This window comes from Dermacentor silvarum, chromosome 11 (genome assembly GCF_013339745.2).
Source record: "Dermacentor silvarum isolate Dsil-2018 chromosome 11, BIME_Dsil_1.4, whole genome shotgun sequence".
NCBI classification, from domain to species: domain Eukaryota; kingdom Metazoa; phylum Arthropoda; class Arachnida; order Ixodida; family Ixodidae; genus Dermacentor; species Dermacentor silvarum.
Window position 1 is genome coordinate 97,453,529 of NC_051164.1, and position 24,540 is coordinate 97,478,068.

Consider the following 24,540-nt stretch of genomic DNA (forward strand, 5'->3'; position numbering starts at 1 on the left):
TTCCGTCGCTCTGGGTCCCGGGGGAAGCGAAAACAACGCAGTCCTTCACGCGTCGATCCGGCACACTTGGGAACACAACAGCCCGTCATGTCGACACGATGCACTTGATAGCTTGTCAGTCATGCGGCTGAACACTGTCTAGCAAGTAGAAGCGTCCGCGAAGCATCTGCGCGCACTGTGTCTCGAACTAAGCACCGGCACCAAGCAATCGCAAAGGCTCGCTGTGACACAATATGGCGTCGCAGCGAGAAAGCGGCGGCGCGGGGGCGGTCAAAGGTTGGCACCACCCTGAACGGCGGCGCTGGCATCGAGGCACCCTAGTTGGGTTGTAAATATCTTGGTTCGACGACTTTTATTCGTCTTGGCGGTTCGCAGTCATGAAGGCCACCACCTTCGGATGGAAGCGTAAAGCGAGCGGCAAGGTCGCGACTGACCTCTCGGCCGCCTTTGAAGGTAATTGCGCGGACGATAACGCCGATCCTCCGGACGGCGTCGACTGGCTAAGCGGCTACAAGCGCCGCAGGAACCTTCTACTCGAAGACTGCGCGCAGAAGAGCCGGCGCCTCCGACAAGAAGGGACGACGTTGGCAGAACTCGACAGGTGTGTCCTGATCGTGTACAACGATCTGTGTCTGGTCCCCCGTAGAGGTCGTCGACCGGAACGGCTAGAATGCGCTTTCTCGGTCAACACGCCTGTAAAAGCGAGAATCATAAGTTGCGTTTCGTTTATCTCACTGACCACCTGCGTGTGGCGGAAATGTTATGTTCATGGCTTCGCGCAAGCAGTCGTTTACGGGGAGATCACTTTCGACCTCTTTTTTTTTTTTTTTTTTTTTTTTTTCAAGTGCACGCAATCCTTTTGTTAGAACTGGAAAGAAAAAGAAAATCAGCGGCGATTTAGCGGTAAATGCGCTTCCGTTACGTCCCATCTCATCGAGGTCAAGGATCCATAATTTAAACCTCATTCATCGCATTGCAAATTGTGCAGGAGCTCACTCGGGGGGGGGGGGGGGGGGGGGCACATCCAGCCTCTTCGAGTACTTCGCTCTACGCTCTACACACACACACACACACACACACACACACACACACACACACACACACACACACCACGTGACCGGCTTCACATAATACACTTTGACACTCCTAATACTATTGCATAAAAAAAAAAAAAGAAGGGAACACTGGTTTGTTGCAAGGCTTTTCCTGTTGCAACATCCCATCTTACATAGTTCGCCATGAATCCAGTGAACGTACTAGTAAAAAAGATGTTCCTGCGACGACTGTCACCATTTCTCTGTGTTGAAGGACGTGATACAAATGATTTTTGCTAGCAAAAATGCACAGCAGTTGCATTCATACGTACAAGCGTGTCAACAAAAAAATTCACTATTTTTTAAGTAATGCTTCTTGCACACACATATGCCTCTCTTGAGATGCGCGTCACCGAATTAGTCGATGAAATATCCTGCTTTTCCCATTGTTTTGCCCCATGTTTCTCAAGGAAGTGTTTGTGGGGAAATATGTGGAATGCCAGTGGCGTTAAGCCGCTGGCATTCCACACATTGTTCGGGGGTGTTTATATCAAAACTGAAATATAGATTAATGTATCTTTGCGTGATTGTGGCATTGCAGAAACTGGGAAGCGCTTAAGAAGTTCGACGAAGCGCTGCAGCTCACTCCTGGTGATGTCACAATTCACGAAATGAGAGCTCAGGTGAGGGTGATGTTGGAAAACCATAAACAGATTTTTTTTTTAAATTTTACATTTAAGCAGCTCTGTGTAACACCACACTCAACAGTGTTTTACTATAATGAGAACATTATTTCATTGATGGGTTTAAACAAAAGTGGGAAGCTGTTGTTCCTTTTAAGTGCTGCATGGGATGTTTGCAGCTTTCTCGATTCTTACTCAGGGCAGCCACATTTTAATGGGGTCGAAATGCAAAAATGCTCGTGCATCGTGCATTTCTCCAGATGCTCAAAATTAATTCCCCACTATGGCGAGCCCCATAATCATATTGTGTTTTTTTATTTTATTTTTATTTATACAATACTGCAGACCTTGCACAGGTCCAAGCAGGTTGTGTACATAAGCATTTGAATAAACACAAGAAAAAGAGCACATGTCAATCAGTAGTAGGTACAATTGGGGACGGCATCAAGTTCCAGTCATTAATAGTTCGTGGAAAAAAAGAATATTTGAACACCTCAGTTAGTGCAAAATATGGATTTAAAGTGTGGGGTTGGTGGTGCCGGGTATGTCTCGTTGTTAAAGGTTTAATATATATTGATGGCTCAATAATTAATTTATTGCTAATACGTGCCGCAAGAAAGTCAAGGCGCAATTTTTTTCTTCGTAACGCTAGTAACTGTATATCATTTGTTAACATAAGTTCCGTGGGAGAATCAAACTGCGAAAATTTGGAAAAAATAAATCGAACTGCTTTTCTCTGTATTCTTTCGAGTTTATTAATGTTTACTTCCGTAAACTTCATGTAAAATCCTGGAATTTATTTTTTAATTTTCGTTTTGCGGCTTTCTCTGTCATAACTAGTGTCAGGCTAGTTGCTGTTGTCAGGTTAACATATCCTTACACATTCATGAAAAAGTACAGACGGATTCAAGAAAGACGACAATATGTGGGCTGTGAATTAACTAGCCCAACAACAAGTGCTGCTAAGCCATCCTTGCTCATTGCACCTTGCTTTAGCCAATATGTTCCACTAGAAGAACTTGTAAAACGAAATTTTTGTGTGACTTCCAGTTCTGAGAAAACTTGCAGTAAATGAGAGCGAGTGACATTAGTGGACATATTAAAAATATTGTTACGGGGAGGCAGACACAACAGTAAAACGTATTTACAATATATTCACAAGGCTATGAAGCGCTGAACCATATAGGCGAGAGCGTGCCAGATCGAAAACTTCTTCTTCATTGACACTCCTCTTGAGCAATAGTACCGTGACACTGCCCCGGCCGCTTAAGCACCGCCCCAGCCGCTGAAGCACCGTCACGGTGTTTGCTATGGTGTGGGAAAGCCGTAAGGTTTAAGGTGGGATACGTGGACGACGTCTGTAGGGGGCGAGACGGAGGGAGAGGAAGACACGAGAGGGCCATTCTCAGAAGTGAGGTCGGTTACACGCCTTAAGACATGGTAGGGTCCGGAGTACCGGGAAAGCAATTTTTCGGAGAGTCCAACACACCGAGTCGGAGTCCATAGAAGAACAAGGGCACTTGGAGTGTAGATAACGTTGCAATGATGGGAGTCCTAGCGGTGCTTCTGGTGTCCTTGCGATGTAGTAAGGTGTAGGCGAGCTATTTGGCGTGCCTCGTCATCTTTGGAAATGGCATCGCGGGCGTACTCAGTGGGGAAATGGACGACATCGGGGATGATAGTGTCAAAAGGTAACTTTAGGTTGCAGCCAAAAAGAAGGTAAAAGGGTGAAAAACCAGCGGTATCATGACGGGAAGAATTGTAGGCAAACATAACGAATGGCAACGCAACGTCCCAGTCTTGATGGTCAGAAGAGACATACATAGAAAGCATGTCAGTTAGCGTCCGGTTGAAGCGTTCGGTCCAGCCGTTGGTTTGCGGGTGGTAAGCCGTCGTAAATTTGTGTTTTGTCGCAGCGAAGCAAGTCATCGATAACTCTGGAGAGAAAGTAGCGGCCACGGTCGGTGAGGAGTTGACAAGGGTGATGTAACCTTACCACTCCGTGATGTAAGGTGATATCGTGGAGCAGGAAATCAGTGATGTCTGTAGCACAACTGGTAGGGAGGGCGCGTGTAATTGTGTATCGGGGGGTGGTGTGGTCCGTAATAACGGCAATCCATCTGTTTCCAGAAGTAGAGGCAGGGAAAGAACCGAGGAGGTCAAGGCCAACTTGGAAAAAAGGGTCAGACGGGACGTCAAGGAGCTGAAGGAGGCCAGCAAGACGCATTGGTGGTTTCTTTCGGCGCAGGCACGGTTCGCAAGCAGCAACGTAGCAATGAACGGAGTGGTAAAGACCGGGCCAGAAGAAGCGACGCCGAATGCGGTCGTAGGTCCGGGAACAAGGTGACCAGGGGTCGGGGCGTCATGGAGCTGGCCGAGAACGCTCAAGCGCAGATGCGTAGGAATGACGAGCAACAGCTCGCGTCCCTCAGGAAGGACATTGTAGCGATATAATGTGCCATCTTTAAGCACGAAGAGGCGAAGGCAAGGATCGAGCGCTGCGGAATCCAGTTTCTGAATAAGCTCATTTAAGATGGGATCACGCAGCTATTCATCACGGATGTGGCTTAAAGCGGAGAGCGAGAGTATACAGGCAGGCGTGTCATCGGATGCTTCAGGCGGATCCACAGGATTCCGGGACAAACAGTCAGCGTCCCTGTGCAATCGGCTAGACTTATAATAAACAGAGTAGGTGTACTCTTGGAGCCGCAGTGCCCAGCAACCAAGACGTCCTTAGGATCTTTAAGGGATGAAAGCCAGCAAAGTGCGTGGTGATCGGTAGTGGCGGTAAAATGCCGGCCATGTAAGTAGGGGCGGAATTTGCCCACCACCCAAAACGAGAGCAAGACACTCCCGTTCCGTGATGGAGTAGTTCTGTTCGGCTGGGGAAAGGAGACGCCTGGCATAGGCGATAACATGGGCATGCCAATTCTGATACTGGACCAAAACAGCGCCGATTCCATGGCCGCTGGCATCGGTGCTGAGTTCTGTTGGAGGCGGAGCAGTCGAAATGAGCCAGGACAGGTGGTGTAATGAGCGACGTGATGAGGGTAGAGAAGGCGGTAGCTTGTGCAGCGCTCCAATAAAACGAGACGCCTTTGTTTAGTAAATTTGTGAGAGCGCTTGCTATTTCCGCGAAATTCTTGACAAAACGATGGAAGTAGGAGCAATATTTAGGACTCATGTGCAGAACCAAATTTTCTTCTGCCAGTCACATTTTGAGGAAACAAGACAATGTTTGCTCTTTAGGTTCTGATGCTGCTGCGGGAAGACTTTGCGGCAGTCCAGGAGGCGGAGCAGGTTGTCAAGCTCGATCCCTCGTGGTGGGTTGCGCACCAAACCCTTGGACGAGCACAGCTCCAGCTGGGCGAGATTCAAATGGCAAGATTGTTTTTTTACTCACAGCGTCTTTAGATTCTCGTGTTAGCGTGTGTTGTGTATTGCCAAGTACATGCATGGGCAAGGGCAGACTATGGAGTGTGAAGCTTCTGACCTACGTGAGTGCCCGTAAACTTTATATGTACTTAAAACAGCGGTGTGGATTAGAGAGCAAGCAAGAGTAGCCAATATTCTAACCTTAATTAAGAGGAAGGAAACAGTCCTGTAATGATTAGGGTGGATAACCAATGGTCTATTAGAGGCACAGAATGGCTGCCAAGTGAAGGGCAGCACATTCGAGGAAGGCAGATAACTAGACGGTGCAATGAAACGAGAAAAATTGCAGGCATAGGATGATGTCAGCTGGTGCAAGACAAGGGTAATTGGAGATAGATGGGAGAGGCCTTCATCCTACAGTAGATATAAAATAGGCTGGTGATGATTACAATAAAACTTTATGAGGCAACTGTGCTGCAGTCTAAATACACTGTTTTTTACTATGAGCACAACTCTTGGTTTCCCTCAGGCACTTCGGAGTTTCTGCTCTGCGGTTCACCTTAATCCCGCGGACGAAGAGCTCCGCACAGAAGACCTCCTGTACACGCTGCAGCTTTTGAAAAAGAAGCAGGTCGCAGAAGAAAGCGCAAAGGAGACTCCAGTCTGCTTTGATGAAGATGGCAATGTCGTTGAGGTGCAGGACACCGAAGCTATGACACCAGAACTCATTCGCTGCCGTGAGATAAGGTGACACGAGGCTTTGGGTCCAGACTGTGCTGGGCCTGCGCAGTGAGAGACTGCAAAAACGTGCGGTGCCCTCTTTGTGAAGGCGTTGCACCGAAGCGACTGAAAAAAGCAAGTTGCCAGGCTCGTGCTGTTGGCTTGAAGCTGCAACTTGATGCGTTGTGGACTTTGCAAAAAAAAAAAACATCGCCTGTTTGTGCTCGTGGCTGTGGGGTACTGATTTACCATGCAAGAACTGTTATTCTGCAACATTGTTTAAAAGAAGATGCATTGGTGGTGGATTTTAAATGTTTAAGACAATAAAGCCCCTCTGTGCTCACAGCTGTGCCCTTTGTTCAACATTCACCGTCAGCCCTTTGTGAAGTGAGAATAGACTCTGCACGCTTTCAAGATGCTAGCCTGCATCAGAACATGCCAGTAGCGCACCCAGGATCTCTGCCAGGGGGGGGGTTGACAGTTTGCCAATGCCATCTAAACAGCACTAATTTCGATTTCCTTACGGGAAATTGTAAAAAAATGCACTTTTTGCGAGTGTGCAGACGATTGCGTGTCTTACATCTTAGTTGCAGTACTCAAATGCCTAAGGAAAGAAAAGGGGTTAAACAAAAGGGGGGTTTAAGTCGGCCTCAGGGGGGGGTTACAACCCCTGAATCCCCCCCCCCCCCCCCCCCCCCCCGTCGGTGCGCCACTGGAACATGCACTGAAGTTCATGGTTCATTGGTAAAAGTGGTGGCAGCAACCATAACATAAGTGTGACATGCCCTGACCCACATGTGAAAGAGTGATCCTTTGCAGCTGAGTAAAGTGCACTGACGTAGGTGCAGCTGGCATACACTGGATAATACATTGTGGCAAGCCTGAGGGTAAGCAATGGGTCACATAGCCTTGGCACACAACAGCGTGAAAGAGAAAAATTGTCATCTACCCGACTGTAGCACGAAGCTGCTGTTGGGTAGAGCCATACGAGTTTCTGAGAAACTTGTATGGGGCCACTTCCTTTGTAGCTTGGCGTTAGGTGGGGTGGATGACCATTTTTTTCCTTTCACGAATCTTCCTTTGCAGAACTGATTTGCTGTATGACGGTGTGTTTGGCAAAGTGGATTAACATAAGGTGAGAATGGTGACATCGTGGGAGGGTATTGTGAGTGCTTGATGGTGTACAGAAGATTAATGGGAACTGAGGGGCTCGATATTCATGTTAGTTAAAGCTGGGCAAGTAAACAGGAGTTAAATGAGATGTTCACGGAGCCTTAGCTGAGTCGCACAGAAACAGCAGTCAGCAAAACAATTGCTTTTACAGTTGGTGTTTACATTTTTGTTATGTTTTGTTTTTCTTTTTTTTTTTTATTGCTGCGATGGCACTTCTCATTACATCTGTCTGGAGGAAGCAGGCCTCGTGCAAAGCAGTCATATCACAATTTCGATTCCTCCACCTTGGAAAAAGGAATGGAAAACAAAAAAATGTTTCCAACATACTAACAAGTCTCGACAAACCGTTATTTTGCCAACAAGGGAGCAGTCGTGATAATAAATAATGCGTTCCCCAACTCCCGTAGAAACAACACAAAATGAATGCCCTGAAACCAGCAAAGCGCTTGAGAGAAAGAAAAGAAAAATTGCCGGCTTACGACACTAGTTTGTGTGACAAAGCGCAAGGTAGACCAGCAAAGGCAGCAATGCAATCCTGCTGTCGGGTCACCTAGCTTTTTTGTATCACAAACAGCCAATTCCATAAATTTTCTGCGGTTGCTTTTTCAAAACAACCGCTGATTGTTGCACAAAGTACCAGAGCTCATCCAAACAAGTCCTATTGGTTGCTTACCAGCAGTTCTGGTGACTAAGGTTATTGACATGGCTGGTGCATAGTTCCTTACGAAAATTACTAGAGGTAACTCACGTGCTGCCATCATTTACCTGCAATGGGAATGGTGGCAGTACATGGACTTGTCTAATCATTGTGCTAGTGGTTTCAGACATTCTTGTGGCATTATCGCAGTTTATCTTTACTACAAGTTTTCAAGCAATCCCATTTTTCTAAATGCATGAAGGTAATAAGTTTCTTTTTGCACAGTCGTAATCATTGCGAATCGTGGCACTTATAATGCAATATTTTGCAGAAAATGATCAATTTGAGAAGTGGCAAAGCCGTTTGAAGTCAGAGTAACGAAGTTTATCCAAATCCATTTAACCACCCATCTTTCCCACGCTGGCAGAGCCGCCATTGCTTGCAACTCCCATAGACACTAACGCCTCTAGTGGTTTTTGTAAGAAACCCTATGGTGTATAGCTTTCTGTAAACTGCAGATGACACCTGTGGTTTACACACCAGCCATCAGCTTTGTCCTGTCATGACACTAAGAGTGTTTAGCCCTGTCCATATACTTATTACCATTTATGGGTTAGCGAACTACTGGATACACAGACATGGGCAACTTAAAGCCCTTGAAAAATATGGCCATTATGATAGCAGTGCCATCTTGTGGCACTTAGTCCAACTACAGTGCACAGAACTGTTACATCAGTGGCAAAATACAAGCTACTTAGCTGCTGCTGCAAATGCCTTGCCAGCAGTATAGTCATTGAAGTACGCATTGTGGCTCTCCTTCTTTTATTTTCCTTTGGTGAGGACACTCTTGCAACACAGCAATGTTTCTTGTGCATTGTGGTTGAACAAAGCATCACAAGGTGGCGCTACCAGCCCTGCTGCCACCTATGTCTCCAGCGTAATGGAATTCTGTTCAACAGTGACAGCATACAGACTGGCTGAAACATTAACAGTGCACTGTACTAAAGAGTAATGCACCGGGCAGCAAGCACATTTCACGTTGTGCCGTGTCGTGAAGACAATGTCTCAAGACACTCCACAGAGTCCGAGTGAAGAGTTCTCATTTCGGCGGTATTCACTGGGCGATCTGAGCAGGCGAGCACAATCTACGTCAGTCTTCCAACAACACACAATCCAGTGAATCCTGCCGAACGGGCACCACGTGACAGACGGTGCGCACTGTACCTCAATGTCTTCTGTCCGTGACATTCTGTGCCCCACTTTGATCACAGCAAGCAGGCAACGATGTGCAAGATGACAAAATGTTTCAGCAATGAGCAATTTGCACACGTATGACTATTTCTCGCATCACTATAGAGTTCGTTTTCTGTATAGTCGTAGAAAAATGGGACATAATGCAGGTGTTTGACTTCCATACTTTTTGTGCTGTGAAGCATACTGGATTATCCATTAAATGGGAAAAAATAAAAGCACAATATTCAGTTAAATGTAACTATAAAATTTCCTTACAAAAAAAAAAACAAAAAACAAAAGGGCGGTTATGATTTTCTAGGCCAGATGACTATCAATGAAGGATAAGTCTGAATAGCAGTGAGGTATTCTTCCCGTGAGTGAACAACTTTGTATATGCTTATGAACCCTGTATGCAGTTACGAAGACGGTGAAAAATGCACTAATCGCTCTCTCACTCTCATACCTCTCACCTCGAGCTTACAATGAGTAGAATGTTGCCCTCTAAATGAAGATGAGTCACAAAATTTACCAAGCTCCATGTGCTTGGATTATTGTGTTTCAATCATTCAGCACTGCACTATATGAACAAATGGAACGTGAACACGAAACTATAAAGTAGACCACTTCGTACGAGTAATAACTCAGTTGTGCTGGTCACCAAAGATGCTGTAGGACCTAAATGAAACGTACAGCTGAAATTGTGCAAGCATCACATGAAATGGTGAGTAGGGGAATAAAAGGATGGTGCTCCAGTTAGCCCCAACGTATTTCATTTGTCCGTTATAGTACATGCTGCATGGGACGACAAAATGTTTTCGTGAAGAACTGTTTGCAAACGTATGACAATGCCTTTTGTCTGTCCAGAGCTTACATAGTCCTTCACGCTGTGCTCAATTCCACTCGTGTTGAGGCAGTTTAATGCTTTTACCACCCAGCTCGACATTCACTTAAAGGCTCATGGGTAAAAATGATATTGTGTGCTCTCACTCTAGACATACACGTGTGCGTAGTGAACCAGATGACGGATACTCACAGCCAAGCACTGGGCAACGTAAAGAAATGCCTTGCAACTGGATGTCCAAGGTGCCTTTCTTTAACTATAATGTCTATGTCTCTTGACATTTCTTGACAAAACATGGGAAAGCTGACCTTCAGCGCTGGCTGCTGCATATGCCCATCAAAAACCATTCCTTGACTACATGTGCCAGCACTGAAAGTAAAAGCAAAGCGCAGGATGGCTCTCGGCTATGTCAAAGGCGCAGGGTTGTCTACTATTAGGGGAAATACTTCCTCGTTATGTAATACAGCATAATTTCAACATTCCTTCGGCATTACGGGAAAATGTTGCCGAGATGGTGCTTCATAGAAAGTTAACGAAACATTAACACGTGGGCTTGTATTTCAAATGTAAGCATTCTGTGAGTGCCGGAATGCTAAAGAAATGTCAAACCTACGGGATGACTGAAATCTAAAAGGCATTATTGCTTCCTTAATTCACTTTTCGTGTGGAGCAGACCATTGCTTCTGGCACATCATACTTTTCTGCAATCTAACGACACCGGGAACAGCTCCATATCACCATTTGACGACCAAGGCTTGGTGCGGGGAACAGATCAAACTGACTTGGAAATTTTACATACAGAAAGCACTCAACAAATCACTCTCCAGCACTAGAGAGGGCTGACTAGATAAGATAGTCAGTCTGTGACTGTGCCCTTGACATCTATAATCCTGGACTAAGAGCAATTAATGCACTAGCGATGTGTTGTTTCTGCATCATCTGCTCTCAACCAATCGGCAAACACATACAGGGAAAGGTCCATTATAAGTACTAGGTTAACGCACCTCTTTTGTGCTTGGAAATCAGTGACTTCGTTCGTTCACTGACTTCACCACAGTGGCATTTCAACCAGATGCATTGTTTGTCTCACTGTTTCACCCAGTGGTAAGCATCCCCTCTTTATAAGCTTGGACATGACTGAATTGACAACCTTGAAGCAGTCTTTGAATTTGCCAAGATGTTTTGGGGCTAATAGGACTAAAATAGTTCAAGCAAGGTCTTGTGGTGGCTAAAACTTTAAAATTTCACCATCTTGTGCGGTACCTGCCCCACCAGATGAACTACCATTGAACTCTCTAACCGAGTGAGGTTTCACTGTGTGATGTAATCACTCTGTCACCCAAGCTCTAGGTGCAGTTCAGTGATGGCCTCGAAATACAGCAGTCGCTGTTTCCTTCAGAATGGAGAAGGGATGTCCAGTCATGGACTTGGTACATGCATCGTGCTGGACTGACACGTGTACATCCGTGGTAGCTCGTCACAATAATAAGCGCACAAAAGACTTGCAACTTGCCACAGTTGCATGGCAACAGATCCAGCGAGTCAGGATTCATTAGAAATCAGTGTTTTTTCGGCAACAATATGGTGTACAATATTATAACAGTCACTGCTCATTACGCATTTACCGGGTACCTCGTATAAACAACAGTGCACAATAAGGTGCACAAATCCTGACACTTTAAGCAGCAAGCGTCATTAAATGCAGCACGACATTCCCACCAGTTCAAACTTGCTTCTTACGTCAAAATGAATGTTCCACGACGCTCCGCACAACAAGCTGCACTGTCGGCGCAGCACATGATGTTCACAGCAGATGCCTTGCCTTGTTATCATGGTCGACTGGCAAGGTGGTCGCAACGTGGCTAGATATCGAGCAAACAAAAAAGACTAATTGTTATATTATCCATCAAGCCAAAGAACGGACAACACATAGTCTATGATGTCCCATTTGGCCAGAAGTTCCAGACGTGTGGCGCTTTTAGATCAATGCAGTCACGGGGTTGACACCATTGAGTCACAACAGCGTCCCGCGCAAACCGAACTCCGGAGCCAGCCGCAGAGAAAGAAGACAAGAGAGAAAAAAAAAAAAGAAATCGCACTACTTCGACGTTACTCGTCGCTTTTCCTGCATCTTTGCTGCGGCTTTCTTCTTCATTATTTGCAGCCGCTTGTCCGCAGACATAAGTAGAGATGAGGATGCCGACTTCCCGTTGCCGCCTGCGGTGCTCACAGGGACGAGTGCTGGCGGCGACGGGCCGGAGGAGCTCGATGACGAAGAACTGCCGTTGCCTCCGTTATTACCTTTGGAGGATCCGGCGGTAGAGGAGCCGGACTTTAAGGCAGTAGCAGCCGCGGCTAGGCTCGAGAGATTCTGGAATGCGGTGGGCAGCGGCTTCTGCGGCTGCACTGTGGAACCCATCGGCTTCAGCGGCTTCGGTTTGCTCAGGTTTGCGGCGAGGCCGGCGAGTCCGATGGGCTTGTTTGGGCCGGCAGAGGAAGACAGTGCAGGAACCTGGATGCAGGAAAAGGGTGGAGCGAAGATGTTTGTGTGAGAGTGCAAAGTTTGGCTAGTTGGGTGATCATCAACATTCTCAAAAAATAACTCTAGCAACTACAGGACCACACGACGATAGCCAACACAAGCTGACATGCTTGGTTCGCTCTTGCTTGCGGCTTTAAGTAAGGAAGGCACGACTTTTGAAGCAGCAAAAGAACCAGAAAAATTACGCTTTCCAAGAAAGATGCAGTAACTTGACCTGACATCTTCTCTTGATAGGCCAGTGTGCCCTCTCTCCCAGAACAAAACGATGCCACTCTGAACACGCAGACGAGCAACACGTACAAGATGGCACTGTCATTCAAAAGGGCTGCCCGCTCTTTTTTTATTTTCGCTCTTCTAAATCTTGCGACATAAAATTATGAGACTTAAGTTTGCATTGAATTACATGATGTGTACCTATAACTTGGGGTACACTATTTCTTGGTTGCAATTGCGAGCAGTGAAAAAAGTTTCTCTAGCCTTCGTACCGTTTCCTGCTATGTATAGAACAGTATACAGCAATGAATGATCTGCACATTATCATAGAGCACCACTATGTGTTACTCTTTGGCTAACTACACTGGGAGAGCCAAGAGGTTGTAAAGCATATGAGCGCCAACCAAATCAGATTGACATGTTGCCTCGCGAACAGGCACTCAGAGTTTGAGGCCATGCCTGTTATGTCCATTTCATGCTTGCAAGGGTGGTCTTCACTGAGTGCTTGTGCAACAACAACCTTTCATTTGCAAGTACTTCAGTTAGGAGCATGTGTCAGTGCTGGCTCACCTTCAGCTCAGCGCGCTTGAACTGGCTGAGACGTCAGTGGTGGAGGCGTGTCTGGTTTGCTTGGTGGTGTCAGCTCTCGTGGAACCCCAAAGGGTACCTTCGATGCTGGCTTGGGAGGCTTGATGGTCTGAAAGGAACACAAAAAAAATTATCCCTTAAAAAAGAAAGAAAGAAAGAAAGAAAGAAACCAGAACAGAGAGATCTGTTTCTCGTTTTTCGGACATCCCATTGCATGCCCAAAAAAGCTAGAGGATTCATACATATTGCATGAAGGATACATTGTGGGGCGTACAGTAATTTGAGCAGGTCAAATGTAATAAAGTTTGCCATTTGGCATACTTTAAAAATACAAACAAGATATATTTAAAGTTGAAACGTGGGTTACTTGGTTCATTGAGTAAGACGCCACGATTTTCAGCACTAAAAAATGTTTCAAGAAGAAATGAGATAGACAGGAAACAGATATCTGATTTATTTTTTTAAGCTTTTATTACGGAAATCGTGGTGCATTAAACAGATTGTCATAACAAGGACAAAACTTTAAATGAACTCGAAAGCTACAAGCTAAAATGGCAATTTCGTGGCCACTAGACCACCTCTCTCGAGATCCACCCACGATACCATAGTGTGATTACGTAGGAATTCTTCAGTGTTATGCTATTATTATATTTGCCATTTCAGTACTTTTTCTTTGGTGCAATCTTCTGTGTTCGTATTCTTATGCTGCTGTGAATTTAGGTAAGGGAGGCTGTGGGCTCGTCATGCTGAATGGCAGCTTTTATGCGCCGCTCCTCTGTCTGTTAGTTGAAATAGACGAAAATAAACTGACTGATAACTCTCACTTCAAACAATAAACCTTGGTATGTCACGTAACAAAAGTGGCACCAGTGCCTCGTAAAGTCCAAACCATTTTTAGAACCAAGCACCTGTTTGTGAAAAACATAATCAATTGTGTTTTCACCAGGCCATATGGAACGAATGCTTCTATACACGAGAAAAAGAAGGAGATGAGCACGACAAAAACCTAATAGACGAAGACGAAAAGTTATCACATTGTACCACTGCAACCATGTCTCTCAAGGCCAGAGTGAAACAGAGAAAAATAAAGAGTAATAATTAGCAATGGTGCTCCTGAGTTTCTCTGTTGGCTTCTTATGATTAATAAAAATCGGGCCCCTCGGTTCCTTTTCCTCTAGTTATCTCAGTCACTTTTTCGCACTTTGGGCGAAACCGTTGACAAACCATTTTTTTTTTTCAATCGCCACCAGGTCGACTCACCATTTTCTTCATGTTTTTCGTACACCTGGCACAGTACCAAACGAGGCGAGGGTCGTTGACATCGTAGTCGGTAGCCGGCGGTCTATGGCACTCCTGTATTGTTAGAAAGAGAGAAAGAGATTGGTTGATTGATTGATTGGCTTTACCATATCCCAAATCAACACAGGTGCTATGAGGGACATGAGGGCTCTGGATGATTTTGATCACCTGAGTTTCTTTAGCATGCATCCAAGTTCAGCGAACAAGAATCTTTGCAATTTTTACATGGTGAGGGCCTCCATGCTTTTATTTAAGTACACATATGCAACACGGTGAGCTGCTCGGAAAAAAAAAAAAGTGTTTTTGTGCTTCACCCAATCGAAATTGAACTTAAACTCACAATTTCATGCTCACCGGCAGCACACCATGGCCACCACAGTTAATTAGAAGAAAGGTGAGGCCAGGTGCATGCAACAATCGAACAGGAAGCAACAGTTTGCCATGCCGAGCCGACTGCCACAGAATTAGCAAATCTGCAAACAGTGCCTTGAAGTCGACAATAACTCACCTGGTGATAGAGGCAGTGGCACTCTTGGCACTCGATCAGCTGGTTCTTGGCAGTTACATCTTGCTGGCTGTGAAGTGTGAAAGGTAGGAAACGCAGCTTTGAAGTGAAATTCCGCATTGCAACACTTGTCAGCTTTCTTGTGATGTGCCTTCAGGTTCAGTCCTCAGGTCTTTTTAACTCCAAAGTACAGGCTAAGCCAGTGCAACTGTTCATTACGACAGCTACTAGTATGATGTAGACAGACTGTTTTACGATTGCAGTTCCTTGCATCACTGGCTGTGGCCATAAAGTGTGTTTTTATCAAAAAGTGTGTTTCTTGAAGGTGGACACGAAAAGAGAAGAGGACCTGTAATCAGACACACTGCATAATGCATTGTTTTCTTGCAAAGTCGTGAATCGGACAGCAGGACTGTAAGCTTTACGAGAGTGTGAAAGTGGCCTCTGCGTACTTTTCTCAAGAATATGATTTGATTTGCCCACCATTGTGGAGAGCAAGAAACTTTTATGCCAATAAGGTTGGCAGGATCCCACAGCTATAAGCTTGCAGCTAAAAGAGAGATGAATTGCTTAGGCAGGATTGAAGGAGGGCTAGTCAAATTATGATTACCAAAAAGAAGTCTAAAAAAGAAAGAAAGAAAGACGGCAGTATAAAGGTCAGGAAATGACGCAAACAAAACAAACAATGAAGTATCCGTGGGAGCAAAAGTTTAGACCACCACTGGCATCAGCAAAATATTTCAAATGTTCTAATGTACCAGCCATGCAACACGAAATTGTGTCAGTGCATTGCATTTGTTCGACAAGAATTAAGACATGGGCTGTGCCATTTGATTTTCAAACTGCATGTCTAAGGCTATCAAAAAAAAAAAATAAAAATATTTTTCGAAGCATCTAGCTCTGGTCTGCTGAATTTTGCCTGCAACTGTAAATGCACCCTTCGCATTCCATTCTGTGCTTAGTATCCTTCTGTATCCTTGCCGACATGAAAATACCATTTGAAACAAAGTCGTAGGACCAGAGATAAAATGAAGAGACATTTCTCACTTGCACATTACACAGACTTGACCCATGTCGACGGTGAAGTCCTCTCCGTCGCTACTCGAGTCTGGGGAGGAGGATGAGGCAAGACGACTAGCTGGCGAAGCGGACTGGGATGAGGCTAGTTGTGGTGACTCGGTGCGGGCACGTTTGGCTTCTAACAAACCACTCACCTGCACAAAGCAATGGTTTACAAATCTGGCAATGCAAAAGTCTACACACTCGAAGGGTAAACATTCATTCGAAATCAGCTTGGCTGGGGAGCACTTTCAATTGGACCAATAGGTGATGTCCGAGGCCACGACATTCTTTTAGCGGCTGCAGTACGCAAAAAAAACATGGCCTCCGAGACTGGTGCCCGTTACTCTTGGGAAGTTCGCGCTGGAGGGAAGAACATGGACGACACCTACTGGACGAACACCAATCAACTAGGTTTATTAAATTCAATCCAATGTTTCAAGGTCCTTCCAACTTCTCCATCAAGGGTGAATTCTGGAAGCTGCAGCAGCATTTTATTGATCCAGGTTGCGACCCTGGTGGTTCTTCTTTTGTGGGAAATGACCTTGTCAAGGCCTCTACATGTAAGTAGGTGACAAAGCTCCCAATGACTGGCTACTGTCACTTCCTGCAAAGCACACTGTTCGTGTCACAAGCCAGATCAATAGAAAGCTGCTGCAACTTCCCAAAGTCAACCCTGGTAAAGGATTCGGAATGACTCCACATTTTGGGTAGAACTTAATAAACCTAGTTGGTTAGTGTTTGTGTTATTGGTCACATTTCGAAAGCGGAAATGTAAAAATTCTGGACACCAATAACTAAAGGAATGCTTTCATTGTTTCTAAATATTTGCAATTCCGGTGAGCAAGTCCAAATCGATGTGAGATGACCCTCTAACCTGAAAAGCTGCGTTTCCTCATGTCTACTCACCTGCACGTCTGAAAAGTGTAGGGCTGTGCGAATAGTGATTTTTGAGACCGAATTGAATCGAACATTGAATAATTTTCGAATAGGTTGCGAATAATCAATACCCGTTATCACAATAATTATAAAACGAACTCCACATCCGAGTATTCTTCAAGTTAGCCAGTTTATTTCATTAAACATAGTACGTTATGAAGCATTGTTTATTAAATCACAAATGGAGCATTAGGAGCAAGCAATTAGTTTCTTCACATGTAGAAAGCTCTTCAAAGAATTTGAATGATCGCTGTACAGCCTGTAAAGCATGGCTACCTCGCTGATTTCGCCTGCTCCAGACGCAAGTCTATACTATGCCCGTGGGGATGAAAGCTTATCATACTATTGCTCCAATTTTATGTTTATTTGGGTGCAGTTGATGTTTTGAGATATTCGAAAAGTATTCGACAAATATTCTATTTTACAAATATAGTGACTATTCGATTCGAATACCAAATCAAATAGGAGACTATTCGATTTGTTATTCGAAACTTTCGAATACACGTATTTGCAGGCCCCTAGAAAAGTGTGTATGTAAGCTGTCATTCCAACATGAACAATTTGCCTGATCAAATGCAACTGTAACCCAAAGCGTCATAGAATAAGTTCCCAATAAAACATGGTAGCTTGATTTTTTTTAAAGAAGCAACATAGCAACATCGTAAATTTGCAGATATGGTTAAGTGTCCACACCCATGAGGGTCATTAAAGGGCACACTGAAATTTATGGTTGAGCAATCACTGCTCGTGACATGGGAATTCAAACATGACGTCAACAAATACCATGTTGCTTCTTGCTGAACATTTTCTCTTGTGAAACACTTTCATGTTCGGCTTAGATGTTTGGCTGCTACGGCCTTCTCAGTGGAAATTTGGCTGTCCCCTCTCACCCCCCTCACGGGGGTGTACTTGTTTACTAATGTTTGAGCACAGCATCATGGCAAGAAAGAGATGCAAGACATCTTCCTCCCACAAAAAGAACCTGACTTACTAGGTGCGAGTGAGATAATCTGACTACTGGCTCTGGCTCTTAGCTACAACTACTGCTAGTACTAGCTAATACTCATTAAAAAAGGTAGCAGCAGCTAAATTCTGCAAATACTTGCCTCTAAGACAGGCGACGGGGTATCCGCCTTTGTCGCCGAGATAGGAAGAGGAGGTGGCTTGCACTCTAGAGGTGGGGGGTCCTTCCGCCTTGGCTCATCGCTGGATAGGCTTCGGATGGCCGACAGGGCAGGTGGACCTCCATTGTTGCCAGTTCCGGTGTCCTGCTTTGGTGACTGCCGCCGTCCCAAAAGGTGTGCTTTGCCATCACTCTCCTGCGATTACACAAAATATAAAAAAATAGAACGCGTTGAGCACACATAGCGTGCATACACGTGCATGTGGAGGAAACACACATACAAAAACATCCATTCACATCATAGACAACAATGCCAGGGAGAGCATAGGGGAAATTAGCTGTTCGTTTGAATGGAAAATTTAAAATAAAGATTCCAGCAGAAAATATCTTAAGATGACTGTTCACGTTAATGTGATTAGCATTGACGCAATTTAGCGAGGCACCATATTGCCACCGCCGAAATGTCTCAGGTATGAGGTGTCTATCGCAGCCAGGCTGTAGCGGTGGTGCCGCGAAGTCCGCACATGGCGCATGTCTGAATATATGACATGGGTTCAATTCCACCTGGCACCGAAGAAATCTTGGAAGAATTTTTATTTTTGTCATACAAGAGCGGTGCATAGCCCGCGGCACATATCCAGTGACCAAAGTTGGTGCCAAAGAGTTGAGCAGCGCTTCCAGTTGGGTTTGCTGAAAATACAGCGTCGTGTGTGCATTTTCTCAGTGCCTCTCTTAGTCTTCAAGAAGGGGAACTCGAGGAGCCCGATTTTTGTTAATCACAACCATACGAAGCCAACAGATAATGGAGCCAAGAAAAGCGTAGGGTAATTTATTTGTAGTTTTAATTGAAACGTAGACATGACAAATTAAAGGAAAATGAAAGCGCACGAAAAATCAACTTGCTGCCACAGGAAGTCGAACCTACAACCTTCGCATCACGCAGTCAAAAGGATGCTCCACATCCTCTGCGATGAACTGAGTTGTGCTGGCTAAGACTCCCAGAGTTGCTCAAAAATAAGTACCCAAGGATGTGGACGTTGGCACAGCCACTGCCGTGGAACAATTGGTAGTGCAACGCACGCGTAATGTGGAGGTTGTCGATTCGGCTCCCACAGGTGGCAAGTTGGGTCACCTTCCCAGTGACCCAAGTGAAGGGAAAACAATTAGATACTGCCATAGATACCGCAAAATGTGAGGAGTATCCTAAGAATGCCAATCATATTAATACGAAAAAGGGCAAGTAATAGGAAAGACAACTTGCCAGAGGTGGGAGTCGAACCCACATTGTCCGCATTTATGCGTGTGATGCTCAGCCACTGAGCTATGGCTGTGGCTGTCCTCGTGTACACTTTCTTGGGCACTTGCACTAAATCTAGCCCTGGGAGTGTTAGTCAGCGCCACTCGCGGATTACACAAACACACACACGCACACGTATAAACTTTTTCCACTCTGGAAGATCACAGAGAGAGATGGGTGCCTACCACTATCAATGTGTTGCGACCAACTTTGGCAGGTGCGGCAAACTACCTAGTCCTCTTAATCGTCTTACTGCAGAAGACTAAGCTGGCTGTTCGCCATGGATTGTCATGTTGACTATTTGAAGTGGCATTGGCAGAAAGAATGGCAGGTGGCTTTCCCCGCCCATGCTCCTGTGCACTAGCAACGTCATGGTGCTCATGTTTACGAACATGAAGGACATCAACAGATAACTTGCATATCCGTAAACAAAGAGACCACTGCAATGCATTGAGCACAAAATAGGCGCAGCCATCTTTACTGCCTAAACCAAAAGTGACTGCAGTACTGCCGCATGTTCGTGACGTGGTATGTGAGGACGTGTGCAAGGCTGTGAAGACTGCAGAGGACTTCTACTCGTAGCACTATCAATTTTGTGTGAAAACAAACAAAAATAACAAACAAGATACCAATAAAATAGTACTGCATTACTGTTATTATTGGAATGGCCCACTCAATGCTACAAATGATACAGAAAAAAAAAGTATCAAAGGAAAAGAATCGGAGACTAGAATCACAAGTCTAGGTGCTGTTTGCAACGACTAGGTTGCTGGCGCCATCTCATGGTGGTCCCTGTCAACACACAGCAGCCCGGATATCAAATATGGGCTTGTTTTTGACTATTCACGCCTTATGAACTGTGCCCTCACTGACCGTTTCCTGCTGTTTCTGCCCTGGAGAAAAAAAAAGAAAAAAGATGAAAAACCTTGTGTGAACTAAGTGGCTTAAAAATGCATTGAAAACGTGGTGGGTCAACTAAAAATTTTGAGATTTCTAAGAATTCACCAAGTTTGAATTATGATGAGGTAGTAGTAGATAAAGTAAATAAATAAATAAATAAATAAATCAGAAAAGGACACTGACCAGCTTGATGGTGGTGAGCAGTGTCTTGGTATCCCTCCCCGTAGAGCCTCCACTTGCGCCCTGGCGTTGTACGAGCGTGTCTTCGATGAGCTGCCGCAGCTGCTCAGCTGAGTCCTTGGCTTTCGAGTGTAGCAGTCGCAGGGCCTTGAGGAACAGCGGATCAAGCTCTAACTGAGCCATGGCAGCGGATGTGATGACGGCGATTTTGCCTCGATCTACCCAGGAAGGTGGTGCTCCTTTCTGTCGATAAGAAAAATTAAGCTTGATCATTCCAACTCCAAACATCAGCGACGTGATCAGCAAGGCGGAAAAATTGAGCCTTGGGCCAAAAGTTTTTATGCAAGGCCCCATTACTCAAACTAATTTTTGAAAAAACAGTTCCTCAGATCAAATAAGGCCGACCGCATTACCTTGTCTACCCCAGAGTAAAAGCAACTAGACTTTGAAGTTGACACTCAGAAGAGTGTTGTTCTGGAAGTCATCTTTATTCGAAGACTCGCATCGAATGAACACTTCCAGAAAAACACTTGTCCGAGTGTCAACTTCGAAGTCTCACAACTTCTGATGAACTGATTTTTCATAATTTTTTCCTGAAGCAAAGGAAACATAAAATTGGAACCAAATGAAGCAAACAAAAATGGACCTCATATTCAAGATAAACACATAAAATTACAAGTTTTCAGCACTGTAACTCGAAGAATAATGATTTTTAAAAATTTGTTGTCTGAAACCCAACTTTAACCCAATGACAATCAACACGTGCTGTACTTGTCCTAGCTGTTTGTACCAAAATTGCCAAAGCTGAATTGTATTTGTTAACTCGGTTCATGTTGTGCACTACAGTTTCAGCACTTGAATATATTGTTCAACATTTTCAATTCCTTTCGTTATCTTATATTCAGATAATCATGCTCGAAGCTTACACATGTGCTGAGGGAAGGTCTCTTTTTGAGAGCAAGATATCTTACTTCAATATTTCAGGACAATATAGGAGATAAACCCTACATGTAATATACTTTTTTGAATCCAGGCAGACGTGCAATGGGTGGAATAACAAAAAGAGTGGTAGATCTCATACACATTTGCAGGAAGGAACTTGGGAGTTAGAGGGATAAAAGGACACTTAAATGACAAAGGCGAAGGAAACACAGTTGTGACTAGCAGGAATTGAACAGATTGGCTCAATGGTAAAATTGGCGGTTGGAGTGTGGCGTTGGTTGGTAGAGGACATGGTAAGCAGAGGCATCTATTACAGGCTTTTGTCCTGCTGTAGACTTAAGGTGGCAACGATGGTAATACAGGCAAACAGTAAATTAGGTTAAGTTGGTTATCACCCTCTTGGAAGCCACTCGGCACTTTCCAGCAATGTCATCCCTTGTCATCCTTGTGCAGATCGTCGAACGCGGCCACTCGTGAACGCAAAAAGCACTGAAAGGCATTAGTATCAAAAAAGGAATTGCTACAATATAGTGGCCCTGGACACAGCTCACTTCCATTATGTTTGCTCTTTGTTCCAGAGAGGATAGAGCAACTATGTGAGGCACTCGAAAAGGGTAAAATGGCAAGTTGAGCAAAAGGGAGCTTTGCCGTTACTGTTTCAGGTGAAAACCAGAAGAGAAATGTGAACATCAGGGCTGGTGGAGACACCTGGTGGCACAGTCCTCAACTAAACTGTGTGGGCCTGCTGCTGTGTTTTTTTGGCTGTAAACCTTTACCTGCTGGCAAAAAAGGTATCTCTCTATCTCATCTTTATATTCCCTCTTTCCCGTCCCCCCAGAGTAGGGCAGCCAACCAGATGCATTTCTGGTTAACCATCCCTGCCTTCTCTCTTTCTCTCCTTCTCCTCCTTAACAATGCGAGATCCCTAACAATAGACTTTTTTCTAACACGAAGTCTCACACAAGAGGGGAACGTTTCAGTGCATTCCAATTTGAATGTAGCATCACAAGATGTCATCACCGAAGCTGCTTTTCATGTTTACATACTGTTATTTTGTTAAGGGGGGTAGCTGGTATGGGAGTATACACTCGGGGTAGCCATACTGTGCTACACCGAAGAGAAATTGGAAAGCTGCTCAAGTTTACATACTGATATTCTGCTAGACAGCTACTTCGGGGGAGAGAAAATGGAAAGATGTTTATGTTTACATAATGGTAGCCTGCAAAACAGGCAGCTGGTAAGGGGCTACCCCAAAGGTAGCCTTGTACCAGGCTACTCCAGGGAAAAAAAAAAACAGGTAACGGATATATAGCTATATACAATATTAATTGAGGTTAAGACGACGATATGGAGTTGAGCAGGCCATGTAATGTGTACGTCAGATAACCAATGGTCTGTATGGTGGAACTTGAGATTGTCTCGAATACCACACTTTGTCCAGCAAAATTATCTAGCTCGCACCTATGATACAAAAAAATCATAAGCATGGATTGAATTGCCCACACCTCCTGAACTAGTCCAGGGCATGACTTCGCCATTCATTGCACCAGTGCAGCACCTGCACTTTGCCATTTGTTTCAAACTGTGCAGGCTCTGTTCAGAACAAGTTGCACAAGTACAAGGAATGCACTTACAGAAGAGGTACTGCACGCCTCGTGAAGGAACTGCTAGCCCTGTTCTGCATGGGCCAGCACTTTACGAATGTACATGAACTGATTTACGAAGTACAGGGAGAACTGGATAGACCTGATACATTATTTTTCATTGTCGGATTCATAATAATGAAATGTGTATGCCTCACTGTTCTTTCTGTTTCCTGAAGCACCCATGGAAATATTATTTCTTATTATTTTTATTTGTAAAATACTGCCGGCTTGAGTGTAGGAATGTAAGAAAAAAAAAAGCTGATCAAACGCAAAATTCAAAAATTAAAATTAAATTATGGGGTTTTACGTGCCCAAACCACGATCTGATTATGAGGCACGCCGTAGTGCGGGACTCCGGAAATTTGAACCACCTGGGGTTCTTTAACGTGCACCTAAATCTAAGTACACAGGTGTTTTCGCATTTCGCCCCCATCGAAATGCGGCCGCCGTGGCCGGGATTCGATCCCGCGACATCGTGCTCAGTAGCCCAACACCATAGCCACTGAGCAACCACGGCGGGTAGCATTGATGTAGATGAGTTGGAAAAAAAAAAGAAAAAAAAACAGCTTAATTTTTCCAACATAATACAAAAATGTTACATAAAAAAAAGAAAAGAAAAAGAGCAAGCTGCTGAACCGTCAATGTGCAATTTACGCAGGGAAAAAGTACTGTTCTAACTAATTAAAAACTTTGTGCTTGCATCAGTATTTGTCTTTATAATAATGTAAAGATAATAATTCTTCAGCGCTATCCAATAATAATAATAATAATAATAATAATAATAATAATAATAATAATAATAATAATAATAATAATAATAATTTCAATGTTAATTTTTGGTAGCTCGCGGCTTCGTAGCTGGACGATCACCTGTGGGTTCACGTAAAGTTCACGCAAAAAAAAAAAAAAAAGTCATCCAAGAGCGCAATGAAATAAATAAATAAAGTAAGTGGACGGACGTCTAAACAAAACCCGATCGGAGCAAGCGAAGGAGCGCTTGCTGAAAGAGGAGAGAAGGATGGACAGATGAGAGGAGGTGAAGGACGCGATGCAAACAAAAGAGAAAGTCTGCTCATGGCGGATGCCCAGCCATTCAGAGGGACAAGAAAAATGAATGTCACCGGCTGTGACGGGCGGCACTTACGTTCTTGCTTGGGAAAAATGAATTTGCCGGACCTTCCTACGTTTATTCGGGGCCTCAGAACTGGCGTGCAGCCCCTCCGATTAAGCTTTTTCGACAATTTTTCGGCGAGCTCTAGCGCTTTCGACTTGACGGCGATTGGCGATGCCGATTGCGGTGCGACGGCCATAAAAGTTGAACGGCCAGGGAAGGCCGCTGTTTCGCGCGTAGAATGTTAGAATATATTGCCTGTAAGCATTTCTAAGCGACAACCGAAGCTCGCTGCTTTTATTAAGCCCATAACAGCGATCTGTACGGTTGTCCGAAGAAAAAGTGACACAAATAGAAATTTCAGAAGCTGAACAACGGGTCCTTTCATCTGCGCCGCGCCAATACATGTTGAATTCTTAAATTTAAAATTATCTGCAGCTGTCAGATGGCTGTGAATGCTACATTTGTTGGTTGAAACAATGTTTGGCTGTTCAAATTTG

At 44.6% G+C, this 24,540-nt stretch overlaps 2 protein-coding genes across 2 annotated transcripts; one reads left to right on the plus strand and one right to left on the minus strand.

Moving 5' to 3' along the window:
* Positions 1 to 323: 323 nt before the first annotated feature.
* Positions 324 to 6,148, plus strand: LOC119433553 (tetratricopeptide repeat protein 33). The gene is made up of 4 exons (XM_037700800.2): positions 324 to 601; positions 1,636 to 1,717; positions 4,967 to 5,098; positions 5,622 to 6,148. The coding sequence occupies exons 1-4, from the start codon at positions 378 to 380 to the stop codon at positions 5,841 to 5,843; spliced, it is 660 nt and encodes a 219-aa protein (XP_037556728.1). The 5' UTR covers positions 324 to 377; the 3' UTR covers positions 5,844 to 6,148.
* A 1,744-nt stretch (positions 6,149 to 7,892) lies between these two features.
* LOC119433552 (integrator complex subunit 12-like) lies at positions 7,893 to 24,213 on the minus strand. The gene is given in 9 exon segments (XM_037700799.2): positions 7,893 to 12,208; positions 13,022 to 13,042; positions 13,044 to 13,148; positions 14,300 to 14,392; positions 14,847 to 14,913; positions 15,891 to 16,057; positions 17,948 to 18,160; positions 20,345 to 20,584; positions 24,074 to 24,213. Coding segments are annotated over 8 exon segments (1,260 nt in total). The 5' UTR covers positions 20,525 to 20,584; positions 24,074 to 24,213; the 3' UTR covers positions 7,893 to 11,794.
* Positions 24,214 to 24,540: the final 327 nt, after the last annotated feature.